Source organism: Paramisgurnus dabryanus, chromosome 23 (assembly GCF_030506205.2).
Source record: "Paramisgurnus dabryanus chromosome 23, PD_genome_1.1, whole genome shotgun sequence".
NCBI lineage: Eukaryota > Metazoa > Chordata > Actinopteri > Cypriniformes > Cobitidae > Paramisgurnus > Paramisgurnus dabryanus.
This window is the reverse complement of record NC_133359.1, coordinates 26172902-26189040: the sequence shown is the minus strand read 5'-3', so window position 1 is coordinate 26189040 and position 16139 is coordinate 26172902. Positions and strand designations below refer to the sequence as shown.

At 34.2% G+C, this 16139-nt stretch overlaps 1 protein-coding gene and 1 non-coding gene across 2 annotated transcripts; one reads left to right on the top strand and one right to left on the bottom strand.

Annotated features, from left to right (window-relative positions):
- The first annotated feature begins 174 nt into the window (after positions 1-174).
- Positions 175-248, top strand: trnat-agu (transfer RNA threonine (anticodon AGU)). The gene has a single exon. It is a non-coding gene; the product is annotated as a tRNA-Thr (tRNA).
- Positions 249-464: 216 nt separating this feature from the next.
- slc7a10b (solute carrier family 7 member 10b) lies at positions 465-15514 on the bottom strand. The gene is made up of 11 exons (XM_065292312.2): positions 15239-15514; positions 12118-12322; positions 11877-12028; positions 10902-11027; positions 7966-8119; positions 6705-6828; positions 6518-6621; positions 5895-5991; positions 4583-4732; positions 1998-2175; positions 465-1897 (listed from the first exon to the last, which is right to left on the bottom strand). The coding sequence occupies exons 1-11, from the start codon at positions 15378-15380 to the stop codon at positions 1773-1775; spliced, it is 1557 nt and encodes a 518-aa protein (XP_065148384.1). The 5' UTR covers positions 15381-15514; the 3' UTR covers positions 465-1772.
- Positions 15515-16139: the final 625 nt, after the last annotated feature.

Sequence of the window (16139 nt, the reverse complement as noted above, 5' to 3'; positions counted from 1 at the left end):
TGCGCCCAGGAATAATCATGAAATTATTCTTATCATGGGTTATTTTGATATTTGAACTACTTTAACGGTCTGTATATATTACACAACAAATTAGTTAACGATTTGATCAAAACTATGTGTGGTAATGTGCGATTATTTACCGTTATAAACTTTATTTTCCTACTCGAGCGTACTGGCGCTGTGGCTTAGTTGGTTAAAGCGCCTGTCTAGTAAACAGGAGATCCTGGGTTCGAATCCCAGCAGTGCCTTTTACTTCATAAAGTTTATGTCAGAATTGCCATTAGATTTGTTAGAGCATTTAAAGGTTACATTTCTAAAAATGAATTCAATTTACATTTTATTAATTGTACTGTAACTGATATTACTGATGTGTTTACCACACTGTGTCACCCTTTAAGACAATTGTATTATGCTTATGTTACATTAATTAAATTACCAGATCAGAATATATAATCTATAATTTATTATGTATCATTTTAAACAGAGAGATTTTGCAACATTATATGTACATATTAATAAACGTTTATCTTATAAATGTAAAGAGAGTGACCTGACTGTATTCACACTTACAGTCTGAAATTGCTTGGGGGTTTTCAGGTTGGTGCACAAAGGTCTCTGAATGCCATTTAAACAGTTTACAGTAATGTACGTCATCAAATTGTGTGTTTTTGTTGGTTTAGTCAAGTGGTTAAGTATGACAGTCTATTATTTACCAATACATTATTAAATGCCACAAATCAATGATTGAATCTCTAAACATTCTGAACATTTTGTTATTATTAAAATAAGAGATGTTCTTTAATATAGAAAAAACAATATCTAAACAACATTAATACAAATTAAAACTTCCTGAGAAGCAAAAGTGTATAGTTAGTAATTGTTAAAAATAAATATTCTGCCATGATATATTCATTATATACTGACTTTCCTTCAGGATTCAAAACAAAAGGTTTTAATAATGCTTACGCTGCTCTTTTCCTTAAAGCAATGGAGACTACAGGCCGCCAAACTTTAAAAAGACAAAAAACACCAAAAATTGTTATAAATATGGTCCATACAATTCTTGTTCTTAAAAATGTGCCCTTGGAAACAAACAGCATGGACATTCAATAATTTTGGGGGGCAACTATTCAAATATTCCTGTAAAATTACACTGTAGTGCATGCTTAGAGAGCTGATGTATTTCATTTTTCTTGGTCTATAGCAAAACCTCACTAAATTAATTTTATTATATTTAATGCCCATTAGCATACAAATTAAATGGAAATAAATGATTTGTATCCTCAGAAGATCGTATCCTTTCAATTGATTTTGAAACCTCTTCTTCTGTAATAATTATAAAAGCAGTATAACCCCATCATGTAACAAGATGAAGACCAACACTGTATATATTGAAAATAACGGTTAGTAACTTTGAGAAAAATATATTTACATCAATGAGGCAAAGTATTTAAATGGTTATTTTGCTGGCAAGGCCTCACATGTAAATTATTATACAAAAGAGACACTGTAAGTGTCAAAACTCGTAAATGAACCCCAGTCCCAAGTTCTAGGGTTTTTAAAACACAGAATCCAATGTTCAGATCCTGAAAGATACCGGTCTATCCAAAAATCAAGCAATGTAAAGATACAATCCATCATTTCTGAAACTGCTCTACTTAAACCTCTAGAAACAGACACTCGTGCAAACACGATCCACACTTCATTTTTACTACCACTACAAGCCTGGCAATTGTGAAAAGCCATTGTGTATCGTTTAAAATAATACAAATTCAAAAAGGTCCAGAAGCCTTGCTTGCGAGGGAAGATTTGTCCGTCCATTCTGGTGTCACTTCAATAGGATCAAATTGTGGAAAGACAACGAAAAATACTCTTTGTCCCACGTATGTAGCCCACTCTGTAAAAAAGAATACACAGAGTAATTATATTTAAAAATATAATGCAACAGTAATGTATATGCATTTTATATAGTATTAATATAACATCACATTACTTACCAATGAAGTTATATATGCATTTTGGTTTGTTTTTCCAGTAAACTCCCAGGAAATATACAGGAACTCCAGTGAGCATAATGACCAACCCAACTCCACACACAAGAGGCTCTGAATGTAAACTGAAACCCAACAGCAAAGCCCAGAATAGCAGGTAACAGACTGGAACCAGCAAATTCACCTGTAGAGTCCAGAAAATAAAACCTTATTGATTTCCTGAATCAAGACAAATTTCCTCCTCATTACTAAGCTTTCAACAGGAATGAGGCTATGTTATACAACAAAGATGTAGTGAAAAACAAAACAAAAATGCCTTTACGCTTTTGAAAAATTTTACATACACATGACAGCACTGTCAAACAGCCGCAAAGACTTTCAGGCCAGCAGATGGCGAGGTAACATCGTAAAGAAACACGCCTGCGCACATACAAACTCTTCTACAGAGCGATAGATTACAAAAATATATACAAATTGGTTGGGGAAGTGTTCATAAACTGAGTAGCTAAGCATTCATTGTTGTTTTGTTTATACTCACACATGCCTATACACTGAATTATAACTAGCACATGAAGTTAACGTTAACACAGATTCACTTTTACATAGTTTACACAGAGACAGCAAGAAGTCAGTTTAAAAACTTGGGCTTTGAAACCCATCTTCAAATGTTTCGCATTTTCAGGACCCCAAAAACACTGTTGCGTGTAAACGAACATCCAAACTGTATTAAAACTTCACCGTGTATTAGTGTTGTAGTCAAGACCACCTAAACCAAGGCCAAGTCATGACCAAGACCAAGACAGGCTGAGACCGAGACAAGACCAAGACTTAAAAGGGTCGAGACCGAGACAAGACCAAGACCAAGACAGGCCGAGACCAAGTCAAGACCAGTGCAAGTCACTGCATTAAAACACTTAGGATAAAATGTGGAATATGCAAATGAGAAATGATTAGGCACTTCTTGTCTGTTTGTGTGCATGTGGTGTGTGTGTGTGTGTGTTTGCCATCAGAGAAGTTGATAAAATAATCAAAGGCAGATATGTGTGAATTTATCTTTGTCTATAAGCAAATAAAAGTGAACAAACACTAAAGAGCTGAAATCAACTTCTGAACTGTCTTTCCATGGCTTGCCATCCACTCAAAAATAACCAAAGTTATCGTGTACTAAGACTGATGAAAAAATTTAAAGTTTCAATTTTCTAGGCCAATATGTCTAGGAACTATACTCTCAAACTGGCGTTATGATCAAGGACTTTGCTGCTGTACCATGGCTGCAGCAGGTGCAATGAGATTACGCAGTGCTCGAAAATAGTCCCCTGCTATTGAAAGTTACCAAGGGGACTATTTTTGGGCACTGCATAATATCATTGCATCAAGTTTTAAATAGGAAAAAATATCGAAACTCTTTGGTTATAATGGTCTAATCAGATTCAATAGATTGTGCTAAGCTATGCTAAAAGTGGTACGGCAAGACCCGAAGATCGACTGAATAGATTCCAAAACGGTAAGAATCAAATGTTTAACTCTAGGGGAGCTGGAAATGAGCATATTTAAAAAAAAGTGGAGTGTCCCTTTAACTTTAAAACGTAATTATAGGTCATATTTATGGGAGCCCAAAGAAACATTTATTTATGTCGGACTTGAGCACAAAAGGTGAGATCAAGACAGGACAAAGCCCAAACCACAGGAAACCAAATAGAGTAAAGCGCACTGGCTGTCTGACACCTTCACAGACCACATAAGTATACATAGAGAAATAAAGACCGTAATGAGAAAAAACACTTCACTGCAAATAGGGGGCAGAGGCAAGGCATGAAACAGAATTAACAGCAAAGAACTTGGTTGTCAACAAACATAAATGACATCAGAAGGTTTAATCCGTTAATAACATAGCATAAGGTGAAGTTTATTGAAATAAGAGCAGGATCTTAGTCGTGGGGTCCGACTGAATTGATATATTTGCATGCATACAACCAACAAAACTAGAAAACAGCATCGTTATATAACAGATTTAAAAACAGCATGGAGATATTTACATGAACTGTCTAAATCCATTGATTCACTTGAATGATCTTGACTTCATAAAGCTTAAAGGTGCAGTGTGTAATTTTCAGAAGGATCTCTTGACAGAAATGCAAAATAATATACAAAACTATATTGTATGGGGTGTATAAAGACCTTTCATAGTGAACCGTTATGTGTTTATTACCTTAGAACGAGACCTTTTTATCTACTTACACTGAGGGTCCCCTTACATGGAAGTCGTCGTTTTGTGCCGCCATTTTTCTACAGAAGCCCTTAACGGACATGTTTTTTACTTAGTTGTCTCCGACGATGACATGTTTGTCTGATGACGGCTACCGTAGCTTCTCTATGTGTTTCAAAAGCGAGGGGTGAGCAGTGGAATAAGCCGTTGGTTGCAATTCACAACCTCAACACTAGATGCTGCTAAAATTTACACACTGCACCTTTAATATAATATATAAATGGACTGTTTAAAAGAAAGTTTCATAATTGTTAATGAAACTTAATGTTGGTATCAAAAGCCTAAAGCAAAAACATTACATTACTTAAATATAAATGAATAATACCTTTATAGGCCTGTATAAGTTTGGCTTCTTCCATCTGTAGTAGAGCAGACCAGCAATGGTGACTCCATAAGAGAGGTAGTTGATGAAAGACACATAGTTTATAAGATTGTGCGTTTCTCCAATGCACAATATTACAATTGTGGCGGTGCACTAAAAGAGAGAGAGAGAGAGAGAGAGAGAGAGAGAGAGAGAGAGAGAGAGAGAGAGAGAGAGAGAGAGAGAGAGAGAGAGAGATGTTTGTTACTAACAAAAACTGACTTGTCATATGAAAGGCACAATATGTCAGTTTCACAGCTAGAAGTCGCTAAACAACAACAACAACTGTGTAGCTTGATGACGCTGTTAAAGAGCATGGAATGATGGGAGTAGGGGTGGGCAATGAACGGGTAGGTACTATAAACTGTTAGAAATTTCTCAGCCGGTTGAGATTTTGGACTATCGTCTCTATCGAGGTTAGGCACTCACATTATGTTGTTGAGCATGTGGTCATCAAAACGTAACTTTTGTACATGATTTAAGCACCGCAGTTTTAAAACAAGTGATTCTAAGCCGCTTTATTGACCTATATGCGTCAAAATTCCCGATTATGCAAGTATCCTCATAAACACTACCATTTAGATCTTAAGAGAAAGTAAACAGCTGAAAAGGTAAATGTATGTGTAACAGTATATTAGATCCGAACTTTGGTCTGGAAGGGGAAGTGACCTAATTTTGCTCCTGTTTGTCACTCATGTAAATCAAACAGCATTGAGAGAAAATCTCTCACTCCTCTTGACTAAATCACTTTTCTACCTTTAATATAATAATTATTAAATTAATAATAATTATATTAAAGGTAGAAAATTGTAAAATAATTATTATATTATTTATAATTGTTATTATTAATAATTATATTAATAATTATGATATAATTGTTATTATTTATTATCTTAATTTCATCGCTAACAATTTATTTTAAGTGTGCTTGAGTCTTCTTTTTATGCTTTTAAAAAAAAATGTTGATATTTGTAACAAGAATTATGAACATTTTATGGTATTAAAGATTTTAATAACATAAAAACCTTATTAAAAGAAAAAGAAAACTCTACCGTGATGCATATCGTTATCATGATATAAACAGAATCCTATCGTGATATAAGATTTTGCTCATATTGCCCACCCCAGATGGGAGTTATAGGACACACAAATCATTTTAATGGATGACGTAATAAAATTAAGTTTTATAAACAATATAACACAGTGTTCTTGGATATTCTAGTGCAAAAATCTTAAATATTGTACTTTGAAATCCTATAAAGATAATGTGACATACACAGACAAGAAGAGCGGGGATTGGTGTGCATTTCTTAAAGTGGATCATAGCCAGAAGACTGGGTAAATGTCCTTCCCTCGCCCCGGAAAAACATAACCTGTATGTGACCACACAAAAAACACAATTTTTTATTACATTTATGTCAGTTTTTATACATTTCATCACAAGTGGCTGTCTTAAATTAACTTTTATAGGAAATTGTAAAATGCAAAAATTAAAATGATGTTATTGTTCACTATAGCTCACTTTGTTCCAAATCTTTCATGAGTAAAACACAAATCAAATTATTTTGCAGAATGTTCACTTTCTTTTCTATACAATTCTGCATTAAGTGTTTGATAACTATGTTTGTTGAGCTTAAAAAAATGACACGAAGCATCAAAAAAAGTATTATAAGAATAGTCCACAATAAAATATTCCTTATGCTAGTTTCCGGATTTTTGTCTGGATTCATGCATTTGAAGACTTTCATCCAGTTCAGGTCAAAGTCAAAGACATTAAACTTTACTGTTTCTTACATATCTATCACTGATCATAATGTGATTTTGAATTGAATACAGGCTTATTTATTTCACAACATAAAGTCAGAGTAAATGATCAGACACAGCAGGTAATGTGCTCACCTGGAGGAGGTGAAGAGGTAACCATTGATGCCCCCAAAGGTGGAGAGAGCCACAGAGATTGGCATGATAGTGGAAAACGCGCCGAGAAGTTTCTCACCGAAAGTCTAAAGCAAGCATCAGCAGATTTAAAACTTTAAAGTGATGTAAAGTCATGTCAAGAGCTGATGAGTCAAAGGCCAGGACTTACAACAGCCACTGCATTGGAGGACAGAAGCTCATCGGGAGACATAGAAGAGAAATATGCGATGTTTGTGAGAGTATACACCACGGTCACCAGTGGGATAGAGATGTATATGGCTCGAGGCAGATTCCTAAAAACAACAATAGCACAAAAATAACATAGGACACAATTAATAAACTATTTCTTCATTAATGTACGAGTATTTGCCAATATATGAAATTATTTTCCCATTTTTATACTGTATTTAAAGTGCATATTTTTATTACTATTATTTATTTCTTTTGTAAAACAGTACTGTAAAAAGTGAAAAATTGGATCAACTCAATTCAATTTAAAAAATCACTTTAGGTGAAAATGTTAAGATGAATAAACTTACATTTTTAAGGTGTTATCAACTGAAGTGATTTTTTAAGTTAAATCAACTTTTTACAGTTTATAAAATGTAAAGTTGTGCTGTTAGATTTTGTATCAGCATGACTGTCCAGTTTAACAGCACATGTTCTTATTTTTATGTTTAATTTGTTTACATAAATTTTTGATTACATGTAGGGCTGGGTATTGATGCAGATTTTCCAGATCGATTAGATTTCGATTCACACGCTATCAAATCGTTCCGATTCTCAATTCAATTTTCGATTCCGGTTCTTGGGCCGGTTTTTATACTCGATTCAACTCAATGAATATAGATTTAATACAAATACTATATTAATAGAATATATTAATAAAAGAACAGTGAACAGCAGGTTACAAGTGGGTAATTAATAAAATCGATGAAGCACCCGAAACCACCATTTTAAGCACTGAATGAATGAACGACAGGTTCCCCTCTCTCTCCTAGATAACATCGCTCAAGGCACAAAAGATGGTGACTATCTAGTGAAGAAGACTAGTAATTCGATTAACGTTAATCTTTCGTTCAATGTTTGCAGAAATAAATATGAAGAAAAAAAAATCGATTCTGCTCTTTGAGAATCGATTCTGAATCGACCAGGTTTTAAAAAACGATTAATCGAAAAATCTATTTTTTTGCCCAGCCCTAATTACATACATAAAATGATTTGTCCTGTGAAAAACACTTAAAAAAGCATATTTTAAATTATGCTACTGAGTAATAAACAAATAATGTGATTGAATAAAGTTGTTTTTTATGCCAGTAGTAATACATTTATAGTAGATAAAAATGACATTTCCTGAAAGTGACACAATAATATTTTTCCATCAAAATAACTTTTACCAAACCAAGTTTTAATGACAAAATGAAGCTAACCTCCTTGGATCCACCACTTCTTCTGTGACGTAGTTAAGAAAGTTCCAGCCGCTGAAGGCGAAGGAGGCATGTAAGAAAGCCAAAGCAATCTGTCCTATAGATGGAGGTTTAGTAAACGTGAATGCCACCTGTGGAGTCAGGCTCTCATAATTACCTAAACACAAAAAAAATGAATGAATAATAAATATTGTCAAAGCAGATGATGTTTGTTAAATATTATTTATTAATGATAGAAAAATATATACATTTTGATGATTACTCAATAAATATTTGCGCATTTTAAAATGATCAGTCAGTAACAGGCCATTTCCAAAAAACAGCCATTTAGCCAATTAGTAATAATAATTTCCTTATAATGCACTATTTTTTTTACATAATACTCCTATAAGGCAAATATTTATATAATAAATATTACAAATAATTGAGTGAAAACCTAAATTTAATATTTTAGAGGATGTTACACGACACCATTTTTAAAGTCCCCCATGGAAATTTGTATGCATTTTTGGCTGTTTATTTACACAAGAATTGTGTTTTGGGGCCTGAAAACGCAAACATTTGAAAAGGAGATAAAAACCATTAGCTCTGTGTAACCTACAAACACACAGGTTTGTGAATATAGTGAGGTCATGCACATTCAGTATGTAGTACGTTTTTAGACCTTATGTGAAATTACTAAATACTGACTAAATACTGCATGCTTAAACACATTTTTTATGGATAATTGTAAATAGAAATAGTTTTGACAACACTGTTATCTGTCCACGAAACTTTAAAAAAGCATAAAAAACCTTCTATAATTTCAGTACAACATTGCCATGTACTCATAACAGTGTTCGAATTGAGGGGGTCTGGGAGGGTCCCGGACCTGCTATAAGCCTTGAGGGACCCCCATAAAGCACAAAAATATAAATTAGTGGGGGTCCCCTGGTTTTTATTAAAATTAAAATACTACATGAATTTAAAATTCTCATGTTGCGCTGTCACAAAGCGATAGGCTACTGTCCGTTATTTGTCCCAATTTCGCAATAAACTAATTCAAATGATTTCTGTCTGAAATAAATATAAACTTGCAAGTGCGCCTCATGCTGTTTTCTGGAGGAATTGACAGACGAGTTAATGTCTCTGTCTGCGTGTTGATTATTTTCACCTCAGTGATGGTAAGAATGTTTAGTAATCTTTAGGGTTAGGGTTTTTATTCTTTATTCTATTATTTCATAACAGTGGCGAGGCTACACACTCAAATTGACAGCTGGTCCACCAAGTCAAAAGAAACACAACATATTTTATTGGGAAAGCAGAAGAAATCACACATAAATGATAATAAATTATCTTTAATACTAATCGCTCAAATATGCATCATTCAGAAATAACTATTTATAGAAAGCTTATCTTTTGCATGTGTGTTTTTTAAACCTTGCAAATGTTAACATGCAAGCGATTTTAAACAATTTGAGCGCAAGATGTTAAAGTGAGATGTTGTGTGTGCGCACAGACAATGACGCGCACACATACTCAAATGGACGCACACTCATAAGCGGACGCACGGAGACGTGCGTTTCTAAAGCATGCAAACACAAAATTATCTCGAAATACCACAGTCTTGGCACCTATTCTCATAAAAACATTCAGTTATATGTCTTAAAGTGAGAGCAAACAGTTCAGAAAGAAGTCAGATTGTGTTGGTCTGAAAGTAGCAGTTCTTATCTGCTTCTGTCATTTATATTAATTAAACAACAGAAAACAAAGGAAAATCTATAAAAATCTATCTATCTATAAAAAAATCTATCTATAAAAATTGTAATTATATTTAATTTATATAATAAAGACGACAGTGTTGATGTTTATTTGATTCTATTTATGTACCTAAATACTACTGTTAGATCTAACTTTATTTGTAACTTTGTTCTTTTCTATTTTTATATGCTCATAATTTCTTAATTTGTTCTTATTTTATTTTATTTGCTGATCCGAAAATTATTCGATCTATGATTTAAAAAACGCAATTTAATCCATTTAACCAATACTATATAGAAAAATTATGTAATTTGAGAGTAGGCATTGTGGTCCACCCTATTTCACCCCTATTCTGTTTAAAATTTCTGGCCTTGCCATGGTTTCACACTAATTTGAGGGGTAAAAATGTTTAGGGTTTGAGTTAAGGGTAATTTGGGGTTTATTTGATTAAAAAACTAGGATCAGATGATTGTTGATCTAGGATCACATCTTACTTCGTCAAATTACAGCGACCCTATAATGAGGGGGTGAGGCTTGGCAGAGGGGTGGGGCTTAGCTAGGGGACCCCCCATAAGCTTTGACATAATTCGAACACTGCCTGATAAGCATAAAGTAGTATATAAGTAACTTTCAATGTGACTGTCCATGGCAGACACTGCAGAAAATACACAAATAAATGCCAGGAATATACTGCTGTGCTGCATTTATTCATGTGTTACTATATATCTGAGACCCCAAACAGAAGTTAGATTTCATAAGACTGGAAAAAACAATATTACAATGGCCTTGATATCTCTCTGACCTTCCAAAAACATAACAGTTTAAATTAGGGATGCACCGATATATCGGCCTATAATCAGTATCGGCAGATAAAAGCATTTTTGCAGATTACTTAAAAAGAGCCGATGATCATGTCCGGATCAAAAGAGGATGGAAACGCATAAGAACATAGTGTGTCAAAAAGACAACAGATTTGCAGTTTGTACACTCTGTACTTTTAGGATTTCACAACATAACTGAAACAATGAATAAGAAATAAAACTATCGGTATCTATCGGTAGGCTATGGTTATATGTCATTCTAAATAATCGAATATTGTATCGGCACATACATTTTGTATCGGTGCATCTCTCCACTAACGACTGACAGAGAGTAAATGATCACAGCATCATATCTCAATATCTATCTGATGTTCTCACCTCCATAAATCTGCATCAGACCCACAGTAATGATGAGTCCAAGCGCCAGAAGCTTCCCCACTGTAAACACATCCTGGATCCGTGTGGCTAAACGCACACTGTGGCAGTTCACCCACGTCAAAAACACTACAAAAACATACAAATACATTTCTTATTGCCTGGTTTTAGGTATATTATTTTCAGAATGTAGCTAATGTAAACTCCGGTGAAACATGACTTGTTGCCATCGGAAATAAAGGATGTAGGATTAGCTTAACACAAATGTGGGAATGTTACAGGAAAAACAGGGTAGAATTGTAATTACACTGGCTCATCAATCAATGTCACAGGCACTTTCTCGCTTTCTTTAACACGAATATTCACTTTCCTTCTCTACCAAAGAAAAATGTTGCCGGTGTTTATGCTCAATTGAACAAATAGCTTTCAATGAGACCCAACAAAAACTGGGGGCAAAGTGCAGGTCTGTGAAAAGATGGAGCGCCTTGCGTTTTCCTAAGCTCTTTGTTGTTGCCGTTTTGGTTTGTGTGAATAACTCCACAGTACAGGATTGAATAATGAGAGCTAATGCAGTAATCACATGCTATCGCCTTTGCCACCTCCATCACTTCAAATGCAATCTCATCCGGCTACATGCATACTTATTTATTATTACTACACATTTATTTTATTTTTTATATAAGTTGAAGGTTCAGTGACTCATATTTGTGCCCCTAAATTTTAAGATTGATTGAGTCATTGTTGTTATACTCAAACAAAAGCAATGCTTTTACCAACAACCAGCAAGCAAAACTGCCATCATAATAAACTTTCACAACAAAAAGGATCGGAGATAAAGAGTACATTTATGACAAATATTTTTATTTTAATGATTTTAATTCACTTTAAAGTCAATTAATGCTTGGCCATTTTGGGCAGAGATAGTATAAATCATATAAATGTATTATAATATGTGAATAAATGAATCCGAGCACTCACATATGCAGATGGTGGACAGCATGCGTGTGGCCATGTATGGAGGAACGCAGTATGGAAAAACAGGCTGAAGCACATAGTTGGAAAAAGTAAGAGCAATGACTGCCAGTGTAGTGGGATACATGATCAATACAGCACTCCATAACAGCAGAAACCTAGAACGTAACATATAGATAGAGGATTGGACATAAAAGACATTTCTTCTTAAAATATTTATTTTAAAATCAAAACAAATGAGCACTACCCAAAAAGACCACCAAAAATCTCTGTGACATAGGAATAGTCACCACCAGATTTAGGGATGGTGACCCCTAGTTCAGCGTAGCAGAGAGAACCCAGAGCAGCTATGCCTCCTCCTAACATCCACACCACCAATGCCAATCCAACAGAACCTGAATGCTCTAGAACTCCCTTAGGAGAGATGAAGATTCCTGAGCCAATAATATTACCTGAAAGAAATGTATATTAAATATATATTAAAAGGTCACTTTAAATTAACATGATATAAAAAAATGTACAACTATTTGCTGTTTATAAATATTACTAAACACACATTTTTTTGCAAGTTGATAATTCTTTACAATAATTTGACTCATTTTTTGTGATTTTTTTCTCAAAAGTTTCACAAAATGCTTTCCAGGAAAATGTTCTTCTATAAATATATAAACTAGGGCTGGGCATAGATTAATCTAGATTAATCTCATACAAAATAAAAGTTATTTTTTGCATAATATATGAGTTTGTGCTGTGTGTAAATATATATATATATATATGTGTATGTATGTATGTATTACAGAAACATTTACATGTTTATATACATGTATTTATATTTTTATAAATTCTATATTATATATAAATAAAAAACTATATATAAATAAAACATTTATTTCTTAATTGTATATATATGTATGTGTGTGTGTTTAAATATACATAATATTTACACACAGCACAAACTCAAATATTATGCAAAAAAGTACTTTTATTTTGTATGAGATTAATCTAGATTTATTAGGGCTGGGTATCGATTCAGATGTTCCAGATCGATTCGATTTCGATTCACAAGCTATCAAATCGATTCGATTCCGATTCTCGATTACATTTTCGATTCAAGTTCTCAGGTAGGTTTTTATACTCGATTCTCGATTCAACTCAATGAATATAGATTTAATACAAATACTATATTAATACAAAATAACAGTGAACAGCAGTTTACAAGTGGGTAATTAATAAAAAGAAATTAAAAGCCACAAGTCTTGCTTGCGAAATCTAAAATGCTTCCATTCCTTCGTTCAATGTTTGCGGAAATAAATATGAAAAACAAATCGATTCTGCTCTTTGAGAATCGATTTTTAATCGACCACGTTTTAAAAAAACAATTAATTGAAAAATTAATTTTTTTGCCCAGCCCTAAGATTAATCTATGCCCCGCCCTAATATAAACATACAAATATATCAAATTAAAAAAAACAGACCCTCTGCTTTCAAACAAAGAAACAAAACAGGAAAACATTTTAACCTATCTTCATTTGTTCTCTTTTTATAACCTCTTAAATATGAATATTAAATATTAAAATTGGGCAAAAAGCTAAAATAATTTTTTTTTAAGAAAAGAGATCAGATTCAGAATATCAAAACATACAAGGAGTTTAAAATTCGTAAAATTAGTTTTAGATTCAGTTTTTTTATAAATTGGGTAAGAGAGCCATTGGATAATAGCAATTACAGATTACCGTAAGAACTCGTCAGGAAAGTGTCAGGGCAATGTTTTCTCTTAATTTACAAGATAACTCGTCAATGGCGGGGAAAGGGTTAATTGCTTACAGTTGCCATGAAACGAAAGTAGCGATTGTATTATTTCCAAGTGAAACGGCTTCTGAAATGAAATAAGGTAAGGAGGAACTTGAATTCATTCATCGAGAATTGATTGGATGGTTTGAAGTGCTGCGATCTTTTCCCAGGACCCACCCCTGCCATATCATATGACCGGAAGTAAAGAGAGATCGTTTCGAGAAGGGGAGGAAATTTGTATTTTTTTTTAATTAAAGGGTAACTAAACCCCTGGTCAGAGCCTGACTCCACCCACTGGCAATATTTGAAAAATGCAAGAAAAGTGGGCAGACCCCAATGGAGATAAAGGGGACGAACTAAAGTGTGCGGTGAGATCGTAACAAGGGCGTGGCAAACTTGAACCTGCTTACGTCACGAGGCATTTTTTTGGACCCAACATCCAATAGGAAAATTCAACTGCAGTAGCCACCGTTCAACCTGAAGAGGGCAGCACTCAGACGTTTTTACACCATATATTGTAGTATTGAAACACTTTATATCCAAATGTCAAAAAACTTACTAAAATCAATGAACAGCACTAATAAAGAATCATTCTTACAGATCATTAACTAAAAAAAGTTGGTTTAGGGTTTAGTTACTCTTTAAAGATTATGAGGCCACATGAATTTAAAATAATAATAATAATAATAATGAAGCTCAAGTCATTTGTAAAAAATACCAAAATATTCCAAAACAAATGACAGTTTTTTATTTCATATTTCATTGCGACTTTAATGATAGTCAACAATAAAGAAACTGGAACTAAATTACATACTTTCTTTACCATACTGTAAAAAAGTCAAAATTACATCTAGGTTTCAGAATTTTAAGAAATTTGGTAACGTAGTATAATATAACACATATTATTTTATGCAGGGCTGCACTTTAAATATAATAATAAAATCGACATGTACAAAATAAACAGTTTAATTATTTAAATTATTTATATTTTTTGAAAATACCAATATGGATGGGATATGTCTATACAGAAATTCACTTTATACTTTCTGGTTAACATCAGCACCGTGCTGTGTGAGTTTTCCTACACAACAGTAGAGTAATCGGCCCTTTCTCACTATAAACCCAATGCCTGGCAGCTTCTCTCAAGACCCAAAGTGTCTTACAACGACATTACGTAACAGCAGGCATAAATAATTTACTCCTGCCTGTTAATGGGAACAATCTTCAGCTTCATTCAGTCTCTTCCAAAAGCACAGACTCATCTCAAGAGGCCCAGCATGCATTAACTAAAGAAGTAAAGGATTATTAAAAAAAAAAAAAAACTTTTTTAAGACGTTTTAACCCTGATGAGAGTTGTAGTTCAACATACAGTAGTTGAGTCAAATCAGTTGAGTAACATTAAAACCTTATGGTAACTGTTAGAAGTATTTTAATAAGTTACATATAAGTTTTAAACGAAATAATGAAAGTCACATAATCTGCTCTTCTACATTTATATAAGTTTGATCATGTTTAGATTTAGCTATGATAAATAATCAGCAGGAAGAAGGCAAGAAGTTCTTGAAAAGTTTCCTCACCGATAATGATCGTGCACGCGCTCAGCAGCCCGATCTCTTTCTTGAGTGTCACGCGCTCAGGGATGCGCGACTTTCGCGTAATGTCGCTATCTGTCATAACGCTCTTCTGAGCCGCTGATCTTCTCCTCTCTACTCCATCCATGACAGTTATAGCACGAACAGAGAGCTCAACTGCCTCTCTTCAGAATCGAGGATTGAGACAGGGTGAAAAGAGCGCGCAGGCGCCGCGGCGCGCGCTGGCCGGGACAGAATGTTAACGAGCGCGCGGCTCACTCACTGCACAAACACTGCATATGAGTCTGGATATCACAGTGAAGCATATTTGAGTTTTTTTTTTTTGGTGTTTTAGTGAGTTAACGAACACTATTTTGATTTAATGCATAATGCTTTGGTAAGTTATGTTGGCAACAAGCACTAGTGAAATACTATATAGCTAATAATAATTAATTAATCCAATAATAAACAAAAAGTCTTGATCTCAATGCAATATCCATCAGAGCACTAAAGGTAGATTATGGCACGTCTACTGGCCATAAATCTACAGGACACCCACTGAAAAGATGAGTACAGGGTAATCCCACATCCACTGAGACCTGTGTTCACAATGAAGACGTTTCCTCACGCTCCCGTTCACACTGAAAGGATCCTCAGTGTGGAATTTCGGAAGTCAAGTCTTGAATTTGTGGCTGCTGCCTTTATCTGGCTAACAACAGCGCATGTGGAATAAAGGAGGCCGGGGTTCGGCTGATCCCCCTCAGGAAACCCGATGAGAGGGAGCTGCTTTGTAGTCTGGCAAGAAGTCTGAACCTCTGCCAGCAGTGTGTGACACTTAAAGGAGGAAGTCGAGCAGAAAACCAATAGATCACAAGAGCCACTGGGAGGAGATGAACGTGTGGGACCG